This window comes from Chiloscyllium punctatum, chromosome 8 (genome assembly GCF_047496795.1).
Source record: "Chiloscyllium punctatum isolate Juve2018m chromosome 8, sChiPun1.3, whole genome shotgun sequence".
Lineage (NCBI taxonomy): Eukaryota > Metazoa > Chordata > Chondrichthyes > Orectolobiformes > Hemiscylliidae > Chiloscyllium > Chiloscyllium punctatum.
The window spans coordinates 85,876,148-85,892,739 of NC_092746.1; the positions used below are offsets into that span (position 1 = coordinate 85,876,148).

General features: G+C 41.3%; 1 protein-coding gene across 1 annotated transcript in view; it reads left to right on the forward strand.

Annotated features, from left to right (window-relative positions):
* Positions 1-13,960, forward strand: part of LOC140480258 (threonine synthase-like 1) — a 46,539-nt gene extending 32,579 nt beyond the window's left edge. Inside the window, 3 exon segments of the mRNA XM_072574970.1 lie at positions 11,552-12,408; positions 12,410-13,019; positions 13,022-13,960. Coding sequence (XP_072431071.1) covers positions 11,581-12,408; positions 12,410-13,019; positions 13,022-13,839 — 2,256 coding nt within the window. The 5' untranslated portion in view covers positions 11,552-11,580 and the 3' untranslated portion in view covers positions 13,840-13,960.
* Positions 13,961-16,592: the final 2,632 nt, after the last annotated feature.

Sequence of the window (16,592 nt, forward strand, 5' to 3'; positions counted from 1 at the left end):
CCCAGATCAAAAATAATGCATTTGGGGTATTATACTGAAGTGGGTTTGGCAAGTTGGTAAATTTCTCAACTTGAGCAACTGGCTTTGCTCCCCAAAGTCTAGCCCAAGTTTGTTTTCCAATGTAGCCTTGAGATAGAGACTCTAAATGGTGTAAATTTGTCATTTGCTAAATGGTTTCACACTTGACAAATTGAGAATCAGATAGCCTGCACAGAACAGAAGTTTGACATGACCATAAGAAAAGAAGAGGTGATGGCCTAGTGATATTATCATGAAACTATTAATCCAGAAACTCAGCTCATATTCTGGGGACCCAGGTTCGAATTCTGCCACTCAAGATGGTGGAATTGAATTCACTGAAAAAAAATCTGGAATTAAGAATCTACTGAAATCATTGTCGATTGTCAGAGAAAAAAAATCTGATTCACTCATATCCTTCAGGGAAGGAAATCTGCCATCCTCACCTGGCCTACATGTGACTTCAGACCTGCGGTAATGTGGTTGACATTCAGTTGTCCTCTGAAGTGGTATATCACGCCATTCAGTTGTACTGACTGCTACAAAGTTTCAAAGAAATGAAACTGGTTGGATCACCTGGCACCAACCCAGGCACTGGAAAAGACAACAGCAGAAACAACTCTGTTGCCTAAAAAAGTTCTCCTGACTAAAAACTGGGGGCTACTGCCAAAATTAGGAGAGCTGTCTCACAGACAAGGCAAGCAACAGCCTGACATATTTGTACTCAGGGAATCTTACCTTACAGACAGTGTCCCAGACACCGTCCCTGAATACGTCCAGTCCCACTGGCAGGATAGAGATAGTACATGTGGTGGCACAGTGCTTTACAGTCAGAAGGGAGTTGCCCTGGAAGTCGTCAACATTGTTTCCGGACCTCATGGAGTATTGTGGCTTCATGTTAAACATGGACTAAGGAAACCTCCTGCTGATTACCACATACTGTCCTCCCTCAGCTGATGAATCGGTACTGCTCCATGTTGAACAACACTTCAAGGAAGCACTGAGGTTGGTATGGGCAGAAAATGTATTGTGGGTGAGGGATTTCAGTGTCCACCTCCAAAATGGTTCAACAGCAGGACTAATGATCGAGCTGGTTGACTCCTAAAGGGCATAGCTGCTAGATTAGGTCCACGGCAGGTGATGAGGGAACCAACAAGAGGGAAAAATATACTGACCTGATCCTTACCAATCTGCCAGCTGTAGTTGCATCTGTCCATGACAGTATTGGTAAGAGTGAACACCGCGCAGTCCTTGTGGAAACGAAGTCCCGACTTCACATTGAAAATAACCTTCATCTTGTTGTGTGGCTCTATCACTGTGGCAATTGGGCCAGACTTCAACAGATCTATCAACTCAAGACGGAGCATGCTTGAGGCGCTGTGGGTCATCAACAGCAGTAGAAGTGTACTCCAGCACAATTTGTAGCTGTTACAACACAGGGTAAACCCTCCCCCTCCCCTCCCCAATTTAAACCTGCAACACTGAAATGATTTAAGCCATGCTGTAATCTGTTCAATTTTGAGAGACCAAGAACTATTTTAAAGTAAAAATTAACAACTTTATTTCTTAAAATTTAACAGAATAATAAACTAACAACTATGTACAACTCCTTCCTCTAACCTATCGTTTGTTCCTTTCTATAATACTAGTCTGATAAAACTCCCGATTAAGATTTCCCAAAATTCAGATTTCAAAACCATGCAGCTATCGAATCTTCCCTTTGTATCTTCCTCTGTAGGTTTACTTCTTCTTAGGGATTTCTGTTTCACAGGTCATTGACTGATAAAGATACTTTTAAGAGAGTTGAGAGTTGGGCAGTCTGTACATGCTAACGGCTTGGCAATTCTCCTCCAACTGTTCACGTTTTCCTAGTGTTATACCCCCAAAGCATTGGATTGTGTCATTGGTTTGTAATATTGTCAATATACTAAATTCAAACTTGATTGGAGTTTTTTTGTGCTATAATTTAAACTGATTGGCCTAATTCAAATTTGTTTTTTGTCTCCTGGCAACCAGCTACACTCGCTGCTGGACCAAAATGTTACATTGTATCTTGTTCAGAATACTTGGTGCTGTCAGGTAGTTCTGCTAGCTTCTAACTTTCTTAAAGGTACAGTACACTTCTACACCTTCATAATACCTGCCCCCTTAAGAAAAAAGGAACCATCATAATGAAAAGATGGCTTTTTTTTCGTATTCTTTAAACACATTGCCTTAACATACAGATAACTTTAATTTCTGTTCAACTTAACATCTTCCCATATATGTGTATATATAGTATTAAATAAATATAAATCTCATCTAAACTTTGTCAGTTAAATCTGCGATAGCGCATCTGTGATTACATTCTCACGACCTGCAACCCATATGATTTTTAAATTTAAAGTCTGTAGCATGCGACTCCAATGAAATAGTCTCATATTCTTGTCTTTAAAGCGTTCTAAGAATGTATGAGGGTTGTGATCCATGTACACCACCCTCTCTGACACATTGTTCGTGACATACACATTAAAATGTTGTAAGGCCAGTACCAAACTCAATAGTTGTTCTTCGACCGTGGAATATTTTCTCTGGGTGTTGGTCTTCTTCAAAAAGTAACCAACTGGCAGATCAATCCCATCCTCATCTTCTTGTAGGAGTACAGCTCCAACTCGTATTTCACTAGCATCAACGGCAACTTGAAAAGGTTTTGAAAATTTCAAGTGGTTGAATGCCTTCTGGCATTGTTCTGTCTGCCAAAACTGTGTTCTTCTTTCGCAAATGGTGCCATTACACTGCTGAAGTTTGGAACAAACTTCCAATAGAATCCGCTGAGCCCTAAGAATCGAAGCATGTCTTTCTTTGAGGTTGATCGTGGAATTTCCTCGATGGCCTCCATCTTGGCGTCCTGTGGGGTCAACCTTCCATGACCGACGTTATGTCCCAAGAATGTCACCTCTGCTTTGATGAATTCAGTTTTACTTAAGTTTATTACCAGTTTGGCTTCTCGTAGTTGTTCGAAGAGCTCTGCCAACTGTACCATGTGATCTTTTCAGGGCTTAATAAAGATCACTACGTTGTCCAAATAGACTGCACAGTTTGTTAACCGAGCCACAACTGTGGTTGTGTGAATCTTTGGAATGTGGAGGGTGCATTCTTCATTCCAAAGAACATCACTTTAAATTGATACAGCTGATTTGGGGTTACAAATACAGAAATTTCTTTCACCGTCTCTGATAAAGGTACCTGCCAGTAACCATGCATTAAGTCCAACTTGGTTATGTAACTAGCTTGTCTGACTTTGTCGATACAGTCCTTCAACCTTGGAATTGATATGAGTCAGATTTGGTAACAGCGGTGACCTTCCAGTAATCCACGCAGAATCGTTGAGTCTTGTCAGGTCTGAGATCTAAGACGTTCGACGAATTTCACTCGCTCTGGCTCAGTTCAATGATATCCTCGTCGAACATGACCTCCACCTTCATCTGGACCTGTCTGGCTTTGAAAGGCTTAAGCTGATAGAGGTGTTGTTTTATCGGAGCAGTATTCCCTATGTCTACGTCATGTACAATAGCATTAGTCCTCTCGATCTGATCCTTATATATGTCCTTATACTGCAGTAACAAATCTTTCAACTGCATTCTATGCTCTTGAGACAGATAGCTTAGTAACCTATCCAACTCCCCAAAGACTTTTTCATCTTTTAATCTATTTTGAGGCACATCAAAATCCACATTATCTGGATTTGATTCCTCACTTTGGAGGGCAGTAACTATCACCTATTTCTCCAATTCTTTCTCTCTAGTATAATACGGTTTCAACATGTTCACGACATACCTGATACCTTTTTTTTTCTATCTGGCATCTTTACTAGCTAGTTCACCTGACTCAACTTTTTCTCAATTTGATAGGGACCATTAAACCTGACTTTGAAGGGATCTCCTATCACTGGTAACAGTCCTGACATGTCATCCCCTCGGGAAAATATCTGAGTCTCCGAGCTTTTATCTGCCACCTACTTCATTCTATACTGTGTCCTGTTTAGGTGCTGTTTAGCTAACTTACCTACTCAATTTAGTCTCTCCTTCACCTCCAACACATAATCTAAGTGTGAGATCTCCGATTTTGGTCCTGTCAATTTTTCTTTAATTAATTTTAAAAAGCCTCTCACTTCATGGCTGAGCATTAACTTGAAGAGAGAGAACTGAGGACATTCATTTGGGGCATCCCTAATGGCAAAAAACCTCAACTCCTTCGTCTTTCTCTTTATTTTTCATTTCATGCAGTGACTTATAATAGTGGGATTTGATTACTTCATAATCTGGGAAAATACCAGGATATTTCTGTTTTAACTCCTCAATTTCTTGGTCTTCCTTGGGCTTCTCCACAACAAGGGGTGTCACGCCAACATTGGATCCTACCAAATCATTCCCAAGTACAAACTGAATTCCTGAAACTAACACACTGTCAATCACTGTCACTGTAACTTCCCCAATCTTGAGGATCTGATCTTACATAGCTACATTTCTGTCCATCTATCCCACAAAATACCACACTCTTGGGTAACAGATCAGAAAGAGTGCATATTCTCTCATTTCTTATTATCAGCGACTGGTTAGATCCTGTATCTCTCAAAATTAAAACTTCTTGTCCTTCTCCCCCGTACTTTGAGTAAATTTTACCCAGAGTGGCGAATTCTTTGTAGAGATCTGGTACCAACTCCATACCTAACTCCTGCCTAGGCTGTGCACTCTCTTGCAGGTCCTCGGCTATTCTTGGGGGTCTCTTTTACTACCTTCACTAATGCCACTGATTTAGCTTATTTTACCACATCTTTTCCCACAGTGCCTTTCTTTCATGACCAGCACTATGTGTCCCACTTTACCACAGTGGAAACACCTGAGACCTTTCACCTCCTTTACACCCCCTTGGGCATCTTTTTTAGCATCTGGTACATTCTTACAAGTGTTCTGTACTCTTGGTTTTGTAGCGTAGAATCTCCCATTCTCCCAACTTCTATCCCTCACAGGACGAAATTCTGGCCGGAAGCTCATCTTATGCACCAACATGTATTCGTCTACTAATTGTGCTGAACTTTCTGTTCCTCCATATAAATTCTTAGCATCTCTGGAAGTGAGTTTTTAAACTCCTCCAGCAGAATAATCTCTCTTAGAGCAGCAAAGGTACTATCTATTTTTAAAGCAAAATGACTATGTTTAATTCTTTTGAACTCAACACAAGTCTGACCTGGCGCCTTCTTTATGTTTCTGAACGGCTGTCAATATGCTTCTAGTACCAGTTCATAAGCATTTAAAATAGCCTGTTTAACCTCTTCATATTCTCTTGACCCCCTCATCTGACAGCGCGGCAAATACCTCACTAGCTCTGCCTACCAGTTTAATCTGAACTAGCATTACCCATGAATCCTCAGATCACTCCATCTGCCTAGCCAATTTTTCAAATGAAATAAAGGCTTCAACATTTTTCTCATTAAAATGTGGCAGAGTTTTGACATATTTGTATATTTTACTACCTTCTCTTTTAATCTCCATCCTGTTAACATAACTATGCTGACTAAGTTGCAACTTCTCAATTTCAAATTCTCTCTCTTTTTCTCTAGCTTCTCGCTCTCCTTCTCTCTCCCTTTCTTCTATCTCTTTGATCAGCTAAGAACCTTCTCTCCCCCCCCCCTTTCTCTGTTTATCTTCTAACTCCATTTTCCTCAATTGTAATTTAAGTTTTTATACCTCTACTACACTTGTCTGTTTCTCTGGCACATCGAAGTGTTTGAGTAATTCCCTGACAATTTCAGCTTTACTTTTGTCCTTGGTTAAACCCAATACTAACTACTTTGCTAATTCTAAAAGTATGGCCTTTTCTTTCCTTCTCAATCTTTTGGCAAATTTGACAATCACCTTCAAATCCCAGAACGTCTTTAGCAATTTTATGAGCCATTTCTCTCACTTTTAACTTAATCAACCACAAGTCACTGAAATTAAACAAATTATCTCACTTACATTAAGATCTAGGACACTCACCTGCAAGTGTTTAAACTTGCTGGGAATTCTCATAGCCCAAATCTATTCAAATCTGTTTAAACCAGTTCAAATCCTGACAACGAGCCCCCAAATTGTTATGACACAAGGTAGACCCACCCTGCCCCCAATTTAAACCTGCAACACAGAAATAATTTAAACCGTGTTGTAATCTGTTAAAATTTGAGAGGGCAAGAACTATTTAAAGAAAAATTAACAACTTTATTTCTTGAAGTATAACAGAGGATAATTAACTAACAACTATTTATACTTCTTCCTCCTAACCTAATGTTTACTTTCCCTTCTATAATACTAGTCTGATAAAAACCCCCGAATAAGACTTTCCAAAATTCAGGTTTCAAAAGCAGGCAGCTGTTGAATCTTCCCTCTGTACCTTCCTCTGTAGGTTTTCTTTTTCTTAGGGATTTCGGTTTCACAGATCATTGACTGATAAAGCTACCTTTAAGAGAGCTGTGTTGCAGGCAGTCTGTACATGCTAGTGGCTTGGCGGTTCTCCTGCAACTGTTCATGTTCTCCCGGTGTTATACCCCCAAAGCACCAGATTGTGTCATTGGATTTTAGTATTATCAATATACTAAATTCAAACTTGATTGGAGTTTGGTATCGTTTGTGGTATAATTTAAACTGATTTGCCTAATTCAAATTTGTTTTTGTTTCCAGCCAACCAGCTACATGCTGCAGGACCAATTATATCTTGTTCAGAATACTTGGTGCTGTCAGGTAGTTCTGCTAGCTTTTAACTTTCTTAAAGGTACAGTACACTTCTCCACCTTCATGACAGTAACCTCATAGCCTGGCAAATCCTCCACTCAACCATTACTATCAAGCCAGGGGATCAACCCTGGTTCAATGGAGAATGCAGGAGGGCATGTCAGGAACAGCGCTAAGCTTCCTTGAAAGTGGTGTCAACCTGGTGAAGCCAGAAAACAGGATTCCTTGCATTTTTGCAAGGTTTGTAGCTCAGACCTAAGGTTTAGGGTGTAGGTTTGCTCGCTGAGCTGTAGGTTTGATATCCAGACGTTTCGTTACCTGGCTAGGTAACATCATCAGTGGTGACCTCCAAGTGAAGCGAAGCTGTTGTCTCCTGCTTTCTATTTATATGTTTGTCCTGGATGGGGTTCCTGGGGTTTGTGGTGATGTAATTTCCTGTTTGTTTTCTGAGGGGTTGAAAGATGGTATCTAGATCTATGTGTTTGTTTAGGCATTGTGTTGGAGTGCTGGGCCTCTAGAAATTCTCTGGCATGTCTTTGCTTAGCCTGTCCCAGGATAGATGTTTTGTCTCAGTCGAATTGGTGGTTTTTTTAATCCGTGAGTAGGGCTAAGAGGGAGAGAGGGTCGTGTCTTTTTGTGGCTAGCTGGTGTCATGTATCCTGGTGGCTAACTTTCTTTCTGTGTATCCTATGTTGTGTATGTGGCAGTCCTTGCATGGAATTGTGTAGATGACGTTGGTTTTGTCCATGGGCCGTACTGGGTCTTTTAAGTTTCTTAGCTTTTGTTTGAGAATGTTGGTGGGTTTGTGTGCTACTAGGATTCCGAGGGGTCTTAGTAGTTTGGCTGTCATTTCTGAAACTTCTTTGATGTATGGTGGTTAGGGTTTCTGGTTGTGTTTGGTCCGCTTGTCGTGGTTTATTCTTGAGGAATGTGTGGACTGTATTTTTTGAGTATCCGTTCTTCTTGAATACGTTGTATAGCTGGTTCTCTGTTTTCCGAAGTTCGTCTGTGCTGCAGTGTGTGCTAGCTCATTGGAATAGTGTTCTGATACAGTTTCGTTTGTGTGTGTTGAGATGGTTGCTGGTGTAGTTAAGTATTTGGTCAGTGTTTGTCGGTTTTCTGTATACGCAGGTTTGTAGTTCTCCGTTGTCCTTTCTTTCGACAAACACTGACCAAATACTTAACTACATCAGCAATCATCTCAACACACACAAATGAAGCTGTATCAGAACACTATTCCAATGAGCCACCATACACTGCAGCATGGACACACTTCGGAAAACAGAGGAGAACCACCTACACAACGTATTCAAGAAGAACGGATACTCAAAAAATACAGTCCGCAGATTCCTCAAGAACAAACCACGACAAGCAGACCAAACACAACCAGAAACCCTAACCACCTTACCATACATCAAAGAAGTTTCAGAAATGACAGCCAGACTACTAAGACCCCTCGGAATCCTAGTAGCACACAAACCCACCAACACTCTCAAACAAAAATGAACAAACTTAAAAGACCCAGTACAACCCATGGACAAAACTAACGTCATCTACACAATTCCATGCAAGGACTGCCACAAACACTACGTAGGACAAACAGGAAGAAGGTTAGCCACCAGGATACATGAACACCAGCTAGCCACAAAAAGACACGACCCTCTCTCCCTCTTAGCCCTACACACGGATGGAAAAAACCAACCAATCCGACTGTGACAACACATCTATCCTGGGACAGGCTAAGCAAAGACATGCCAGAGAATTCCTAGAGACCCGGCACTCCAACCAAAACGCCATAAACAAACACACAGATCTAGATACCATCTATCAACCCCTCAGAAAACGAACAGGAAATGACATCACCACAAACCCCAGGAACCCCATCTAGGACAAATATATAAATAGAAAGCAGGAGACAACAGCTTCGCTTCACTTGGAGGTCACCACTGATGATGTTACCTAGCCAGGTAATGAAACGTCTGGATATCAAACCTACAGCTCAGCGAGCAAACCTACACCCTAAACCTCGGATTCCTTGCATGCTAAACAGCATAAGCAGCAAATGATAAATAGAACTAAGCGATCCCACAATCAATAGATCAAAGCTCTGCAGTCCTGTCTCAGGAATGGTGGTAGACATTAAACAACTCACTGGGGAGGAGGTTCCAGAAATATCCCCATCTGCATTGATGGAAGAATCCAACACATCAGTGCAAAAGATAAGGCTGAAGCATTTGCAGCAATCTTCAGCCAGAAGTGTTGTGTGGCTGATCCATCTTGGCCAGTGATCCCCAAAATTACAGATACCAGTCTTCAAGCAATTCAATTCACTTGACATGATATCAAGAAGTTGTTGCAGATACTGGATATTGCAAAGTCTATGGACCCTGACAACATTACGGCAATAGTACTGAAGACTTGTGCTCCAGAATTTGCTGCTTCCGTAGCCAAGCTGTTCCAGTCAGTTACAACACTGGCATTTACCCTACAATGTGGAAAATTTCCCATGTATGTCTTGTGCATAAAAACAGTGCAAATCCAACTCGACCAATTACTGCCTCACCAGTCTACTCTCAATTATCAGTGAAGTGATGGAAGGTATGATCAATAATGCTATCAAGCAGAACCTGGTCAGCAAAACCCTGCTCAGTAATGTCCAGTTTGGGTTCCACCAGGGCTATTTAACTTGTGACCTCATTACAGCCTTGGTTCCAAACATGGACAAATGAGCTGAATTCCAGAGATGAGGTTAGAGTGACAGCCCCTGACATCAAAGCTTCATTCGACTATGTGTGCCATCAAGGAGTCCTAGCAAAACTGGAATGAATGGGCATTGGGGACAAGCTCCCCAGTAGTTGGAGTCATACCTGACACATAGGAAGATAATTGTGGTTTTTGGACGTGAGCCATCTCAGCTCCAGAGCATCTCTGCAGGAGTTCCTCAAGGTATGTCCTAGGCCCAACCATCTTCAGCTTCTTCTCTCCGTCAAAAGGTCAAATGTGAGGATGCTAATCGATGATTGTACAATGTTTAGCACTCTTCAGGTACTGAAGCATGTCTATGTTCAACTACAACAAATTCTGCACAGTAATCAGGCTTGGACTGACAAGTGGCAAGTAACACTCACGTAACACAAATAGCAGGCTATGACCATCAACAAGAAACAATATAACCACTGCTTCTTGACATTCAATGGTGTTACTAGAACTGAATTCCCCACTATCAATGACCTTAGGCTTACCATTGACCAGAAACTCAACTATATTCACCACATAAACACCGTGGCTACAAAAGCAGGTCAGAGGTTAAGGATACTGTGGCGACTAACTCACCTCTTGACTCCCCAAAGTCTTAGTACGATCTATAAGACACAATTCAGGAGTGTGATGGAATACTCCCCACTTGCTTGGATGAATGCAGCTCCAACAACACTCAAGAAGTTTGACACCATCCAGGACAAAGCAGCCCACTTGATTGGCATCATAGCCATAAACATGCACTTCCTCCACCACTGACAGTCAGTAGCAGCAGTAGTACAATCTACAAGATACACTACAGAAATTCACCAACGATCCTCAGACAGCACCTTCCAAATGCACAAACACTTCCATCTAGAAGGACAAATTCAGCAGATACATGGAACACCACACCTTCAAGTTCCCCTCCAAGCCACTTACCATCCTGAATTGGAAATATATTGCCATCCTGTCACCATCACTGGGTCTAGGCCCTGGAATTCCCTCCCAAATGGCATTGTGGGTCACTCCACAGCAGGTGGACTGCAGTGGTCAAGAGGCAGCTCAACACCACCTTCTCAAGGGCAACTAGGGATGGGCAATAAATGCTGGCTAGCTAGTGATGCCCATGTCCCAGAAATGAATTTTAAAAAAGTGATTCGATGTCAGCAAGCTCGGTTTGCATAATAAAGCATTTTACAGTTCACATTTCACATGTTGAGACAGAGTCGTAAAGCATGGAAACACCCTTCGGTCCAATCAGTCTATGCCGTACATAATCCCAAACTAAATTAATCCCACCTGCCTGCTGCTGACCCATATCCTTCAAACCTTTCCTATTCATGTATTTATCTAAGTTTCTTTTAAATGTTGTAACTATGCTCACATCCACCACTTCATTCCACATGCGAACCACCCTCTGTATAAAGAATTTGTCCTTCATGTCTTTTTTAAATCTCTCTCCTCTCACCTTAAAAGTATGTCCCTTAGTCTTGAAATCCCCCATTCTATGGAAAAGACACCTACCATTACCCCTATCTATACACCTTGTGATTTTATAAACCTCGATAAGGGTGTGTGTCAACCTCCTACACTCCAGTGGAAAAAGTTCCCTGCCTGTGCAGCCTTTCTTTATAATTCAATCTTCCGTGCCTGGCAACATCTACTGAACCCTTTCGAGCTTAATAATGTCTTTCCTTTAACTGAGCGACCAGAACTGGACGTAGAAGAGGCCTCACCAATGTCCTGTGCAACCTCAATATGACTTCCAACTCCTATACTCAAAGGATTGAACAATGAAGGCAAACCTTCATTTTAACCACCATGTCTACCTGTGACCTGTCCCTGAACCTCTGTTCTACAACATTACCTGAGGCCCTAGTCTTAGCAAAATGACAAAATACAAAATGCTATAACAAATCTAGTTTTCAGTTCTGTAGATATCTATTGATTTTAGTTGCTTCTTTAATTGTACTTGAAGAAAATTAATGATGCTTTAATATTGTAGTTTATGTAATTTAGAACAACCTTTTGTCTTCTTATTATTTTAGAACATGTCCTTGTCTGACTGTAGATCAGAATGCCCAGGGTGATTTATGCAGGTGTGCGTCACCTGATGCACAGACTCTTTCACAGACAGGTATGCAATCAATCTTTAATTCCACTCAACAGAAAGGTTGCTTTAACATTTCGAAAGACGTTCCTCTTTTCAAAATATGCTAAATTGATGCTGTCCACAATGCTGTCTACACCTAAGTCACTTGTTGGCGAAAAGAACATTGTTCTTCTTGGTGCTCCTGGTGCAGGGAAGACAACAGTAGCAGTGTTTATTGGTCAGATTACTGGCCTTCCTGTAATAAATATTAATGAGATACTTGAAAAGACATGGCACATGAGTGTTGCTCAGAAGCTGCAGGAGGTTGGTGAGGAACTATTTTTGCAAGAGGAGGGAGAAATCGTTCAGAAGCTTTCAACAGTCAGAGGTGTTATTTCTCTTACTGGGTCCAATCCTATGCATCTCTCTAGTATGAACCATGTTAAAAAGAATAGAATTATTGTTTACCTTGACGTATCGCTTGAAGATATACTGGAAAGACTTGAAGGGATGAATATTGACCATATTGTAGGGCTGAGGCCTGGTGTTTCAGTGCAAGACACATTTCAGTACAGACAGCAGTTTTACCACCAGTGGTATGATGTACGTGTCCTCTGTCAGGCTGGTGACACAGCTGAAGCAGTTGCTGTGAAGATACTTGATGGTATAAAGAGGTATTAAGACTCTACATCAGGAATATTTGTTTCAACCAGAAGTGTAAATAATGACTCTGAGTTCATGCAAAACCCTGGCTTCTTCACTGATGTTGTTATCGAAGGCCTGGCTTTATATGGAGGTCTCTTTGTGCCTGCAAGATCCACTTCCAGAATTGACTGCTGGAGAGTGGCAAAGATTGGTTGAAGCTTCTTACACTGAACAGGCACAAATCCTACATGAGAAGTTCATCCATCCTAATGATGTGCCAGCTGTCAACCTGCGAGAGATGGTAATGAAAGCATATGGACAGAATTTTTCTTGTAACAAGATAGCACCTGTCAGACATTTGGGCAGCAGCCAATTTCTTCTTGAATTGTTTTATGGACCCACAGTTTCCTTCATGGACATTGCATTGCAGATGTTACCACAGCTATTTGCATATTGCATGCCTAGAACTTGCAATTATCTAATTCTAGTTGTTACTTCTGGGGATATGGGTGTGCTGTTCTGGATGGCTTTCTGGATGTTCAGTGATGCTGACAAACAAAGAATTGCAATTCTCACATTCTTTCCTGAAGAGAGAATGAGTCAGGTTCAGAAAGCACAGATGATTAGTTACAAAGCAGAAAATGTAAAGTCTGTTGGTGTCAAATCTAACTTTGATTTTTGTCAAATGATTATAAAACAAATATTCACAAATTCTGACTACAGAGGCTTCCTAACTGTTGAGTATGGTACAGCTTTGTATACTGCAAACTCAACAAACTGGCTTGTTTGCTGCCAAAGGTAGTCTATCATGCCTCTTCTTATCTTGATCTTATCAATCAAGGTGTAATTACCTTCGGAGATCCAATTGATGTTTGTATTCCCACAGGTAACTTTGATAATATATTGGCAGCAGTATATGCAAAATATATGGGGATTCCAATTCGTAAATTTATTTGTGCTTCTAATCAAGATGCCACACTGACTGATTTCATAAGGACTGGCAAATATGATTTGAGGCATGGAAATGTGACTGCTTTTTCTCCGACATTAGATGTTCTCAAGGCCTCCAACATTGAAAGATATTTACATCTTGTTTCACAAGGTGATGGATTGCTGATGACCAAGCTGTTTTCCCAGCTGAAAGAACAATATTACTTTCAGGTGCTAAACCCTTTACTTGAGAGAATTCAACATGACTTTATGTCAGACTGGTGTTCGGAGGGAGAGTGCCTGGATGCTATCTACTCTGTTTACAGATCCACAGTTTACCTTCTGGACCCAGACACTGCTATGGCAAAATTGGTAGCGGATCGTCAACATGATGGGACCTGTCCTGTTGTTGTTGTGTCAACAGCTCATCCTTGCAAGTCAGCAGCTGCTATGCTGCAGGCTTTGAAGGTTAAAGAAATAAGTCAGTGACCCATTGATCAGCTGCAGATATTGAACTCCTTAAACTCCATGCCTTCCATTCACAATGCTGTGCTGGAAAGGATTGGAAAGGCTCATACCCAGGATTACCAAGTCTGTCCAGCTGATCCAAGTGATATTATGGATAATATAGAAAGATTTATTTATCAGAAATTCATGTGTGTTGCATAAGTTTGTGCATGCCTTGATATTGACCTGCAATTTCCTGACTCATCATGGTCCAATGTTGAAATATTTTTTTTGACTTATATATTTCCACATTTAAAATACAGGATCATTGTATTTTGCTGGAGCAATTTCGTGTTATCATGTTAAAATTTGGTTTGTGAACTTAAAACTCCTACATCCACTGTATTTTCATGTTAATAAATGATTAAAAAAAACAAATACTTCAACAAAGTTGAAAACAATGTGTCTGTTTCTGGGAATTCAGTGGAGTGTTTTCTAGTTAGATACCATGTGGCTAACAGTGGCCACAAAATCACAATGTTCAAATAGATTTGTTAAAAAAAAATAGAAAAGATAAAATGCTCAACTGGCAAAGAGCTAATTTCTGTGACTAAAGAGGGGACCTAGTGTGGATTATAGTTTTGAAATGGTATTTAGAGTCGGAGATGTATAGCATGGAAACAGAACCTTCAGTCCAACTGACCAGATATCACAACCCAATCGAGTCCCACCTGCCAACACTCAGCCCATATCCCTTCAAACCCTTCCTATTCATATATTCATCCAAATGCCTCTTAAATGTTGCAACTGTACCAGCCTCCACCAATTCCTCTGGCAGCTCATTCCATACCCGTACCACTCTCTGTGTGATAAAAGTTGCCCCATAGGTCTCTTTTATATCTTTCCCCCCTCACCCTAAACCTATGCCCTCTAGTTCTGGACTCCCCAAACCCTGGAAAAAGACTTTGCCTATTTACCCTATCCATGCCTGTCATAATTTTGTAAACCTCTATAAGGTCACCCCTCAGCCTCCGACGCTCCAGGGAAAACAGCCCCAGCCTGTTCAGCCTCTCCCTATAGCTCAAATCCTCCAACCCTGGCAACATCCTTGGAAATCTTTTCCGAACCCTTTTAAGTTTCACAACATCTTTCCGATAGGAAAGAGACCAGAATTGCACGCAATATTCCAACAGTGGCCTAACCAATGTCCTGTACAGCTGCAACATGACCTCCCAACTCCTGTACTCAATACTGTGACCAATAAAGGAAAGCATACCAAACGCCACCTTCGCTATCCTATTTACCTGTGACTCCACTTTCAAGGAGCTATGAATCTACACTCCAAGGTCTCTTTGTTCAACAACACTCCCTAGGCCTTAGCCAATATTAGACCATGTTAGCCAACCTCCAGTCTTCCGGCACCTCACCTGTGACTATCGATGATACAAATATCTCCGCAAGAGGCCCAGCAATCACTTCTCTAGCTTCCCCCAGAGTTCTCGGGTACACTTGATCAGGTCTTAGAGATTTATCCACTTTTATGCGTTTCAAGACATCTAGCACTTCCTACTCTGTAATCTGGACATTTTGCAAGATGTCACCATCTATTTCACTACAGTCTATAACTTCCACATCCTTTTCCACAGTAAATATTTATGCAAAATATTTCCCCCATTTTCTGTGGCTCCACATAAAGGCAGCCTTGCTCAACTTTGAGGGGCCCTATTCTCTCCCTAGTTACCCTTTTGTCCTAATGTATTTGTAAAAACTCTTTGGATTCTCCTTAATTCTATTTGCCAAAGCTATCTCATGTCCCCTTTTTGCCCTCCTGATTTCCCTCTTAAGTATATTCATATTTCCTTTATACTCTTCTAAGGATTCACATGATCTATCTTGTCTAAACCTGATGTATGCTTCCTTCTTTTTCTTAACCAAACCCTCAATTTCTTTAGTCATCTAGCATTCCCTATACCTACCAGCCTTTTCTTTCATCCTAACAGGAATATGTTTTCTCTGCATTCTTGTTATCTCATTTCTGAAGGCTTCCCATTTTTCCAGCTGTCCCTTTATCCTCAAACATCTGCCCCCAATCAGCTTTTGCAGGATAAAGTAGAAAGTGAGTAAAATTGAAAGCAGATATAGGTCAGGTATAAAGTAGACAAGCAGGAGGCTGGAAGAGCACAGCAAGCCAAGCAGCATCAGGAGGTGGACAAGTTGACATTTCAGGTATAATTGTTCTTGAGGAATGGAGGCGAGGATAGGTGGAGCTGCAGATAAAGAGAAGTGGAGGGGAAGAGTTGTGGATGAGTGAGGGGTGGAGTGGTGAGGTTGTGATAGGTGAATATTAGGGACGGCCTAGTAGGTCAATAGGAATGAATCCGGTTGGTAGCTGAATGGAGGGGTTGGTTGGAGGGGTGGAAGGCTGTTGGTGGTCCTGGAAATGGAGACTGGGATGGGTGGGAAGGTTACAGGTCTTTCTGCTAAAGCATGCATTTAGTTAATGTGAATTCACTATCACACCATCGATGGATTGGGGACAGTGTTTCTAAAATGCAAGGTTTTAAAGCATGCAATGGTTGAAACATGATTCCAGCTCTATTAGTTTATATGGTGCTGCTATTACATGATTTTCTTATAATGCAGGATTGCACGAGAACAGAACTACCACGTTATAGCAGAACTGACTGTAGGGTGGTAGGCTGCCCAGTTGGAAGATGAGGTGATTTTCCTCCAATTTACAGTCTGATTCACTGTGAATGGAGGAGACCAAGGATGGACATGTTGGAGAGGGAGTGTGAAGGGGAGTTGAAATGGGTGGTGACTGAGAGGTTAGACTTGCCCTTACGGACCTGACTGAGATGCTTGGTGAAACGTGCCCTCAGTTTACATTTGGTCTCATCGATGTGGAAAAGCACTGGATACAGGAAACTAGATGGGAGGAGAGGCAGGTGAACCTCTGTCTCACCTGGAAGGAC